This window comes from Solanum pennellii, chromosome 7, assembly GCF_001406875.1.
Source record: "Solanum pennellii chromosome 7, SPENNV200".
Classification (NCBI taxonomy): Eukaryota; Viridiplantae; Streptophyta; class Magnoliopsida; order Solanales; family Solanaceae; genus Solanum; species Solanum pennellii.
In genome coordinates, this window is record NC_028643.1 from 9,028,628 (window position 1) to 9,040,341 (window position 11,714).

The following is an 11,714-nucleotide window of genomic DNA, read 5'->3' on the forward strand; positions in this document are numbered from 1 at the left end:
TTTTTTTTTTGATGTTTCCTTTTTCTAGTTAAGTTTGATACTAAACATAAAATTTATAAAAATGAATTCTTGTTTTTTATTAAGTTGTATTAGTTTAATAGGATAGTGACTTAAAATTTTATTTTTATTGACCCTGCACAACCTTAAACTCAACCCGCCCCACCCTGCATAGGCCCCGCCCCGTTGCCATCTCTAGTGGTAAAGTTGCTTCCAACAGTGACATTTTTGGGAAGAGAAACTAAGAAACATAGAGAAAATTGAATCTAGTAACCTTAGTGCTGCAGAGGGAGGAAACTCATCTAAAAAAGCCAGCAATGTCTCTGTTACCATGAAGGAATTGAGAAGGAAGGAAAGGCTTCCTATTTGAGTATATGTTTTTTTTTTTCATTTTGATAACCATTTATATCCCATGGGATGAGGCATTTATACCATGAATCCTATAACTAATTCAGGAAAAACATCAATTACATTATAAGGAAAATATCCTATTCTCCCGATATCTCCTAGAATGAAGCTAATTAATTAGTAGAGTCAACAGTATTTGATCTTACAAATAAGCTAATGGTGGATGAAGAAATTAGATGGATATTTTGAAGTTCTATAAATATTATACATAGTGTTGGAATGTCCACATTGATCAAGGGAGTGATGGGGTGTTATACCTTACATGTTCTTGGACAATCCTCACCTTGTGACTTAATGAGGTTGAATTATGGTAAGGCCCATTTTCTTTGTACATATAATATAATACAGAAACGTTCATAACCCAGGACTAGGCAGAACAGGAAAATGAGGTAGAGAAGGCTATAAAGGAGTTCCAAAGTAGAGAATTAGTATCATATGCAGGAAAGAGAAGTAGAGACTAGAGAAGGAAGTAAAAGAGTGCCAAAGTTGAGAATTAGTATAGTACTGCTGTCAATAAAGTGAGAAATGATTGTAACATTAGTATTATTGATAAACTATGACTAGAATACATCAACCCCCAGGCCCCAACTATTCTTCAACCTCAAAATAATGGGAATATTTATTTTTTATGTTACCATCAACTTAATACAACCATCCTATATTGAAGTTGAGACTGCATATGCGAATTTTTGTAACCAGAGTTTGAATGTGGCAGTAGTCTACACAAACATATTTAATATCAAGTAGCAGCATCTACAAAATCTTTTTGTGAAAGGAACCTGTTCCACAGCTCGTGGAAAACTCAGTACATTTAGTATGATCCTTGATTTTGAGATGGGATGTTAATGATATCATTTAAGTTCTCTCCTTTCTCTTGTTTTATAATCCTATTTATCTCCAGCAGGGTAATTGCAACTGTGTTGTTTTCTGCAGGATATTGAAGTTGGAAAACCTGTCCGCCCTCAGCTGGCTCTTAGGGTCAGCAATGTATCTGCTGCATGGAAAAAGGTTTTATGAGCTTTGCTATTTTATCTCCTTGTTTTGCCCCCACCCTCCCCTCCTCCCTCCCCCATCAGAGTCTTTTTAACTTTGGTAGCTTTTCTATTGATTAACTTTATCTCATGTTAAATTGATTATATCATGAGCAGCTTTACGGGAAAGAAGTAGTTGTTGAGTGCAAATTTGATGGGGATCGCATCCAGATTCACAAAAATAATTCTGAGCTAAACTTCTTTTCAAGGTTCCATTTTCATAATTTTCTGTCTAATTCCTCCTTTTTGTTGCATTTCCTAGGTGTGATAAATTTAATCCTTTCTTTATGGGTTTGCTCAATTTATCTGAACGAGTAAATGAACTTCCTCATGTCCTACTGAAATTTTTTGATTTGATTTTAGTACTTGCTGAATACGCATGATTCTAATACTGTGGTTCTCATAACGAATTGTTATAGGTTTATAGTACTTATAATTGCTATATTAACTCAAATGTGCTTGCAGAAACTTTCTGGATCATCAAGAGTATGCTCATGGGATGTCAGATGTTATTACTCAGAATATCCTTGCTGACAAGTAAGCTAACGTATAATTCTGTAGCCATTGTAAAAAAGGAAAAAGAAATATTGGTCCTTATGCTTCCATTTTTGTCTCTCTCTCTCTCTCTCCCCCCTACCGCCCCTAATTTGTTAGCATCACCTTATGACTTGTTAATTGTTATTTCATGTCTAGATTTGCTACCAAATCCACCAGATGCCTGTCGATTACTTTTTTGATATAATTAATTAATTTCATTAAAGAAAGGGAAAAAATGTGTGCGTGTACACAATCAATACACATGCCTGCCGGTCACTGTACCCAAGACTCTATTAGGGTACTTTGTTTGACCGTGTCTGAATTCAGTTTCAATTTTTATGTGATGATGTTGTGGGTCTGGGTTTTATGATCACAACATGCCTCTCATATTGCTATCCCATTTTTCTTAGAGATGGTTAGTGGGGAGTGGGTCACTGTACCCAAGACTCTAGTAGGGTACTTTGTTTGACCGTGTCTGAATTCAGTTTCAATTTTTATGTGATGATGTTGTGGGTCTGGGTTTTATGATCACGACATGCCTCATATTGCTATCCCATTTTTCTTAGAGATGGTTAGTGGGGGAGTGGTCAATGGGCGATGAGATGCAAGGTTGCTGGAAGAGATATTATGCAGAAATGACCCAAACTGATTATGTAGCATAAGTTGTGTTTAAAGAAGAGAACAAGAATTAGCCTGTTTTATGAAGAACTCCCAACAGGGATGTGCTGTGTGATCCTCTTTTTTGTTATAGCATCCTTCTTTTCAGGTTTTTATGCTGGTACATCCCCAGAATTGGTGTGACATAAAGTGATGTTTTTGGTTTATCTTTATTTCATGGCATCAAGTACCTCTGACAACTAGTTATTTTCTGGAAAACAAAATATACTTTGTTATTTTCTGAACTGTTCAGAGCTTGGATATAAATTTCTATTGCATGTAGCCTTGTAATGAGGGGTACTTACCTTTTCCGCTGCAATTGACTTTCTCCTTACCTCTCTTTTTTGATTAGGTGCATACTCGATGGTGAAATGTTGGTTTGGGATGCATCAATAAACCGCTTTGCAGAGTTCGGTTCCAATCAAGAAATAGGTGCTTATGATCCTTGATTGACATTTTTCTCCACAAAATCTGTGTTATCTGCTAGTTTTTGATGATACCAGTTAACCTATTATGAACCTATTTTTGTTTCTAAATTGCCTGACTTCTCATTGTGAATTTCTTACTTATATAATAGCAAAGGCAGCAAGAGAGGGTCTTGATAGTGATAGGCAGGTTCGTCTTTAGAACATTACTATTTTATCGTGTCATTTCTGTAAAAGATCGGCATGATGAGATATATTTTGGTTGTGTTGCAGTTGTGTTGTATCCTTTTTGTTTCTACAATGTTTTCCAAGATTGGCAGCTCAGCAGGAAATGAGTGTGTTAATGTCAGCGATGCTTGTCCTTGAATCTCCATAATGTTGGTTGGCTTCCTCTCCCTTAACATTGCATGTCAATAGATGTTGCGTTCGATATTCTTTATGTTGGGGATACCAGTGTTATTCATCGGAGCTTGAAGGAACGTCAAGAGATTCTCCAGAAAGTTGTGAAGCCCAGAAAAGGCCGTTTAGAAATTTTGGTCCCTAATGGCGGTCTTAATGCTCATCGTCTTTCTGGTAAGGATGCCTTTTGATTCCACAAGTTGAATTTATATTTTTGTCATGCTTCACATTCTATTCAGCAATAGTGGTCTTTTAATCCCTTGAAGTTTGTGGTGATATCATAATGTATATATGGTTGTCCATATTTGCTTAAATAAGATGTTTGTGCCATGAAACCATTTTTATTAGTCCACATCCCACCTGGGGAACATATGTAACGACCATAGTCTCATGCTATGTGCCTTGTTATACTTAGTTGGTCAGACTCGGGTGTGGATCCGAGAGTCGCAAAATCTAAATTTTAAGATTCAGGAGTACTAATTGAGAGATCTTTTGTGATAAACTTACATGTGCATTGTAGAATTCAAAGTTTCATTCTCCAAGATAGGATTAGTCTTCCATTCTTCCTATGAACACAACAAAATAGCAACTTAACATTAAAAACATAGTACAATAAAAAAAATATAACTAAAAAAATCAAAAATAAATTGAAAGAAAAGAAATAACCTTAGAACAAGGACAATAACTCTTGAGATAAAGAATGTCACTTGAAATAAGATCACTAAACAAAGTGGAAGTGGAAAACTGGGATGAGAAGAGAAAAACAGGGGTGTAAGACAGTAAAAATTCTCTTTGGCACATTTCTCAAGGCAGTTACCTCGGAACATCTAAATTTTCTTCCCTAAATGAAATTTCTCAATCATTTCTTGTCACAACCCAATTTCTCATGTCATGATGACAGCTACTACACCCCACTAGTAGGTAAGCCTAACCCTTAGCCCAGAGCCATAAGCAACGGGCTACCAAGCAGAAACCAATAACAAGAAACATAAAGCTTATAACAAGGCGAATAAGAAGGCAATAATCAGAAATATAGCACAAGGATCCATCCCAAGACCTGACATTGGTTGGTAATCAAGCGTCTAATCAAAATGAGAGCCCTCTAAATACAATATAAAGATAAACCTAGCCAAATAAAACCGGTAGCTTCAAATCCGGGAGCTCACCCTAGTCTTCGAGCTCCAAGCTGCTCCACATGACTACAAATCAATGGCGAGAACCTAAACTATGAACTGTAGGGAGTAGAAGTGTACTATGAGTATCAAAAACGATACTTAGAAGGCATCGATCGACTGAGCTCAAAGATAACACAAGTATAAGCAACAAGTAATAAGGAAAGCATAGCACATATGACTAAACATGAGATAATATGATGTACAAGCAATAAGGAACATAAATAGGATGCAAGAAATAAGGAACTAAGTCAAAAAAGTACCTGGACTCCACAAGCCAACAACCTTATCATAAGCAACTAAGATACAAAGTCAACTATGGATGTAGTCAAACAATAACCTCATCGAACCCCATAAGCCGAAAGGCACAATTAACAAATATAACCTAATCGGCCCCATAAATCGGAGGGTACAATAAACAAACAAGTATACTGGTGATAGACAATACATATGAAAGCAAAGTATGAATTAGAACCGCAGTCACCATCTGTCCAAGTGTACCTCCATGCCGTGCAGGTTAGGTAGGACCCATGAAACTCCCTCATTCGGTACCATGAGACTCACGACCAGTGGGGGTCATAGGGGATGCGGGTAGTTCGTATACTTTGCTCGAATGAAGGTCTTACAGCAAGTCGACTTTGTAGAGAATAAGACCTTACCTTTAATATGCAAATAGTAGGAATCAATTCCGTAGAGGATCATGAGTAGTCAAAATCATGCAAGAAAGAGCGTCGATGGCGGTATCTAGTCTAGTAAAAACTGAGCACATCCTAGAGGCCTCTAATGCATTAAGTAAGAAATGAGCACATCAATGATGCCTTTTAAGTCTCAAAATTAGTGAATCTAGTGACACAGGTGGCACAACTCCCGTTAAAACCAGTTTGGAATAAAAACAGAGTGAAATATTTCTCCATGAATGATAAGATGAGCCAATGCATGAGTCAGGATTGTACCACAAAACACGTGAGAATGAACAACCAATGCAATGCATGTCATCGCCAACATTCGAACATGACACTTACCATCAAATAAATATAAGACTAATCATACCACGCTACCAAGAATGAGAGTACTAACCTGGGATTCTACTGGTCTTGAACACGGCCTCGTGTCCAATAATATAATCATAACTTAGTAACTCAAACAAGCCTACCGCAATTCAACTAGCGAAGGGACCAAGGAAAGCTTTCGAATAAATAAGGGGGAGCAAGCTCAAGGGACTACACCCTACCCAATCATTTCGCTTCAGTCTATGACTGAGCAAATCTAGTGCCAACCTACGGCTAAGACGAGCCACCACTGTCTCAAGCACCAACATTGGATGAACAACCCAATACAAGCCCTATAAGGAGTAACTAACAACTAAAAGGGCGAAAAAAAACATTCTAAGGCATATAAGTTTAAATCCTAGTCTAAGGCCACACGTACCAAACCTTACAAGGATAAACATGATTATCTATACCATGAGCGAGGCTACATACCTAAATTAAGGATCTAACACCCACAACAAGCCCAAGCTCCTACCGGAGTCGAGAAAAGATTGAATTGAAAGGAGGGAAACTAATATCCGACAATACTATCCAAATCACATGTAATTTATATTAAGCATTATCTAAAAAGCCCAATTAAAAAAATAGACTGAAGCCTATTTCGAAGCCGATCACGCGTGCTCCGAAACCACCGCACAAGAGCTAACCGCTTTCGAACACCGCCACACTATCAAATTATCGACCACAACATCATTATGGACATTTAGACATCAAATTCACAATAATTGAAAATAGACCAAAAATCGAGTCAAACAGGAATGCGGGACCCACGCCAAGAATCCCAAAATTGACTCTGACAAAAGGTCCCAAATGAGTTATCCAACTTGTGTCCCAAAATGGGACACAATTTGATGCCCGGAACAGCCCAAAAGACAACATGCGCAAGTTCTCCAATTAAGGAGACATGGCAGCCCTTTCGGGATGAAAATTACCTAAAACCAGCGAACTTCATGCTTCCCTGAGTACTTCAATGTGTTGCCACGATCAAGAAGAACGTAATCACTTGAAATCACCAAAAATAGTGCTTTCTAGCTCAAGATATCAAAGTTTGAATAGAGGGAGAGATGCTGAAAATCGAGTTGCAATAAGAGTCATAACATTAGCGCTGATCGCGAAAGCGATGCCTAGGTTGTAAAAGCAAACACCATGAAAGCGATGCCTAGGTCATGAAAGCGAACACTGGAATGTGACCAAGCCCAAGAGGCTCTTGCATCGAAAGCGACTAAGCCCAAGAGGCTCCTGCCGTGAAAGCAACCATTTCGAAAGCGATCAAGGGGTTGTTGAAGCTATCGCATCGACACCAGCTCAGACTAAACTTTGGTTTTGATGCTGTGATCTCATCCCAAGTCTCGTTAACACAAATCATATATGAAATCTGATTGTAAATGACATTCCGAATTCAGCATAGTCATTGAAACTTCCATTTTGAGGTCATCTCGATGAAAAGTGGGTCCCACACTCGAGTTCCATTTTATGCTAAAATCACAAGAAGGCTCGAAATGAGCCTAGAATTCTTGAGAATTGCATGAAAGGTCATTTTACACCGAATTCGACATTCTGGAGCTAATCACGTTGATTAATTTCTCATTCGAGCACGCTTACCATGAATGTTGATCGAAGTAAAACTTTGGCTTAAGCTTCAAAGTTAAAACACCTAACAACACAAATTCGCATAAGAAGTCTCGGGGCCCAAACCAACAATGCCATCAGTCTAAAATAGCCCTTCCTGAGTTGATGGAACAATCATAATTGCATTCTAAGGCTGTATTCCTGAACTTTTGACCGAAGTCAACCGTTTAAGTTTCAAAGACACCAAAACATGGAAACTTAAACAAAATTTAATGAACGACCCGTGACTGAACCTTCCGTCTTAACAAGTCATAAATGACTTGGGGTCGATACAAAAAAGTTCTAAATGCTAAAAAGATCGAAAATGGAGGAAATGACATGGAAGGTCATTACATTTCTTATGCCGGACACGACCACGCGGACCAGTTACACCATACCCAACATCTCAAGCGATCATTTGTTAGCTTTTGCATAGTCCAGTCGTTCATACTAAAAAGGAAATGCCATAACTGTATTTTAACAACTAGTGTTGTGAAACACGCTTGCCTTCGCCCCTTTGGTGTGAGGCGAGGTAGGGTTGCCCAGTACTAGCAAGTGAGGCAAGGTCGCCTATTACTAGAGCAGCAGGGCCAGGTCGCCTATAACTAGCTTAGGCGAGGCAAGGTTGAAAACTGTGACTCAACAAGTTAAAACTTTAAAATGTAAAATTAGGGTTTATTTGTGACTTATGCACCTTAAATGTCAAAGTCGATTCTCTATGTCGGACTTCAGGGCTCAGGTGACATAATGTTCGCCTTCTGCTCCTTTATTCTCGTTCTTCTTCTTTATCCTCTGTTTTGACTTAAACGACTGCCTTTCTTCTTTCCCATTAACCAGTTAGACAATTTTTCGATTCTGTTTTTTCGTTATTTCTCAATCTGCAATTTGCTCGGTTTCTTCTTCCTCGTTCTTCTATTTTGGTATTGCTTGTCTTATGAATTATTGAGTCACTCTAGACTTTTAGTATCTATTATCTACTTTTAGTTTTTGAATTTAAATCTTCGCTAATATGTTATTGCTATTGACATTTTGGTTATTTATACATGCAATTAAATATTTTAACTTTTTGGTATTAATTGGCGCCTCACTTCAAAAAGGCAAGTACCTTGCCGTGAGGCAGATCCTTGTCGCCTTTCACCATCCAAAACATTGGTAAAAATGCAGTGTAGAAACTGAAGGGAGTTGTTTTCAATGTTTGCACACATAAATCATCTGGAGCTGAGTTCATAACCTCTCTTCTTAGATTTTCATGTATCAAAGAATAGTACCTTAGCTGATGCATTTACCTTCTAGATTTTTCTCGAGGCCATTTCCTGCCTTTCTTAGTGCTCCCAAGCGTAAATTTTAGGCTAATTTTTCTTGAAAGGTTCTTGTGCTAGTCCATATCTAGATTAATCGCCTATTAGACCAAGCTTCTCCAAGCAGAAGTGCTTATTTTTTTTTTCTGTAAAGAAAGCTTTTTTCCATCCATAGTATCTCCTCTGTATTCTAGCACTTTCAGCTTGCTTTTCACAAAAAAGTAGTTTTTGAATTCTAAGAAGGGCAAGGGCCAAAAATGCCCCTCAGCTAGCAAAATTGCCCTATTTTGATGTGGTCCAAAACATAGCCTTATCATTGGTAGGATTGCTTCAGATTTGCACCTCAACTGTGGAAAGTAGAAAAAATACTATTCTAAAAAAAGAACTATGGAAAGTAGAACAAATTTTCCCTTCGTATGAATTTGGTCCCAAATTGCGCTTATCATGAGTGAACTAGCTCATATTTGTTCTTCAAAACTAATAAAATTCATTTTTTAAATCAATTCTTTTGTTTTAGGGTGAAAAAGTTGACTTCTTATGTGTAGTATCTTTAGATGAACTTGGGCGATCCACTCATGTAGGGCTGTGTATCGGCCGGTTCGGTTCGGTTTTGAAGTTTATCGGGTTGGCTTATTGGTTATCGGTTTGTAGTGATGCTAAACCGTTTTAGAACCGTTAAGATATTGGCATATCGGTTGTTGGTTTATCGGTTTTTGATCGTTATCGGTTCGGTTATCGGTTTAACCGTTAAGATTTGACCCAAAAGAAAAAATATTGAAAATCACTTAGAAACAAGGTGACAAACCAAATAAACCATGCACTTGAGTTCACAAGTTACATCTTGCTCAAAAGTAAACACTTTTACATCGTAGAATAATCAAGTGTTTGAGACAACCAAAAATAAAAGTAGGAAATAAACTCTAAGTCGAGGACTTTATATGCAAAATGGTATAAATATAAATATTTAATTTATTATCGGGTTATCGATTAATCCGTGAAGAAAAAACTTTAAACCGTTAAGAACTGATAACGCGATAACAAAAAAAAATCAAAACAGTTATCAAAACCACTAAACCAATAATCTAATACTATAAACCAATAACTTTTTTATCGGTTCGGCTTATCGGTTTCGGTTCGGTTTTGAACAGTCTTACACTCATGAACTAACTCTTAGGATTGAGTTAGGCCCAAGATTCTTTCTTTACGCAAGTATGCCTTAGACATTCTTAAGGAGACATGAATGATGAGATGTAGACCCATTTACACTTCTATGGATCCGAATGCTAAACTCCAACCACAACAGGGGGAGCCACCTAGTGATCTAGGACGATGTAGTTAGTTGGTTGGTATGTTGAATTATCTCAAAGTGCCAACACATGATATTTCTTTTCCCGTGGGTGTTGTGAGTCAGTTTATGGATTCTCCAGGCGATTGTCATTGGGATGCAATATTCAACGGTTTCTAATATACAAACTCAGCTCCAAATGAAGGAATAATCTTTGAGGATTGGAGCCTTGAGCAAATTGTTCGATATAAATATGTTGATTGGGCAGGATCACCTTCCGGTAAATGTTCTACATTAGATATAGTGTGTTAGTTGGAGGTAATTTGGTGTCCTAGAAGAGTAAGAAACAGAGTGTGGTTGCTCTATCTTGTGCATAAGCAGAATATCGAGCATGACTATAGCAACTTGTAAGCTAGTTTGGATTAAATAGTTGCTCAAAGAACGAAAATATGGAGAAATTAGTTTTAGATGAAACTTGTGTGTGATAATCAAGGGCCTCATCATATTTCATCAAATTATGTATTTCACTAGAGGACTAAGCACATTGAGATTGACACTCACTTTGTCAGAAAAGGTACCTGTAGAGATATTTTTACAAAATTCATGAAGTCAAATGACCAGCTTGCAGATATTTTCACTGGGACCCTTACTGGTCCTCGTATTAGTTACATCTATAACAAGCTCAATGCATATGACTTGTATGCACCAACTTGAAGGGGAGTGTTAGAATATGAATATGATTTGTATATAGTATTTTACATGGAAAAGATTAGGATGTAGTGTCTGTAATAGGCTCAATGTAATAATGTAGATTATAATTAAATAATACATTCTCCTATATTTCTCATCTATTACTTCTAACCAATTGCAATTGTGAGTTGCATGGATATTCTATGCTTTAGTTCAGTTCTCTTTTACTTATTTGTTGACTGTTTAACAGGGGAGCCCTGTTGGTCGATCATTGCTCATAGTGTTGACGATGTCGATAAATTCTTTAAAGGAACTGTTGAGAATAGGTTTGTTTCGTGTTCATCTATTCTAACTCTCTTGAGTCCCACAACAAGATTTTTATATTACATTTAGTGGTATAAAGAAGAGATTGAATTGGATATTTTTAGCATTCTATGTTGTTCTTTGTTTCGTTTTCTGTATATATACACACACATGCATTGACTTTTTTGTATTAGTAGTACCTTGTTTGTTACCTTTTTTAGCCTATGTACCAATGCTTGTATTAGCATTAATTATACACTATATTATGTCTAGAAGTGTGTATTACTATTACATGGAAGTCAATGGTATTAGTGATGCAAGGTTTTTAATACATGCGTTGGCATAGTTAACGACACAATTGTCCCTCAAAACTTTCTCTACATCTTTTCCACTATATTTATGGAGGCTTTTTTTGTAAATAAATATACTTTTAGAAATTATGCAATGCATGTTATTTTTAATACACCAAACCATATATTGCATAAAAATAATCTCTGTATAACTAATGCAAGCATTACTAATACAATCATTACTAATGCAAACATTAATGATACCCTCTTTTTAGTGTTATTCTAATGCACCCTACCAAACAAACCCCAAGTGTTTTTGATTTGGGACTCAAGTTTCCTCCTTTTCCTTCTTTTGTGAAAGGATGTCGCGACCCAACCCACTGGCCGTGCGAGCACCTACTCTAACACTTAGATAGTAGAATTTCACCCACTTTGAATTAGGCCATGTGGAAATAAATCAAAATTAAACTAAACAACTTATTCATATATTGAAGTACTCACAATTTGTGAAAATTAAATTACCTCTGTAAAAAGAAAATACGCTTACCCCCCCCCCCCCCCCCCC

General features: G+C 37.0%; 1 protein-coding gene across 1 annotated transcript in view; it reads left to right on the top strand.

The window, feature by feature from the left end:
* Positions 1–11,714, top strand: part of LOC107024819 (DNA ligase 4) — a 46,884-nt gene that overhangs the window by 12,328 nt on the left and 22,842 nt on the right. Inside the window, exons 5-13 of the mRNA XM_027918477.1 lie at positions 1,339–1,413; positions 1,554–1,645; positions 1,902–1,973; positions 2,983–3,062; positions 3,208–3,245; positions 3,329–3,335; positions 3,473–3,628; positions 10,807–10,948; positions 11,425–11,503. Coding sequence (XP_027774278.1) covers positions 1,339–1,413; positions 1,554–1,645; positions 1,902–1,973; positions 2,983–3,062; positions 3,208–3,245; positions 3,329–3,335; positions 3,473–3,628; positions 10,807–10,948; positions 11,425–11,503 — 741 coding nt within the window. The remainder of the gene's footprint in view (positions 1–1,338; positions 1,414–1,553; positions 1,646–1,901; positions 1,974–2,982; positions 3,063–3,207; positions 3,246–3,328; positions 3,336–3,472; positions 3,629–10,806; positions 10,949–11,424; positions 11,504–11,714) is intronic.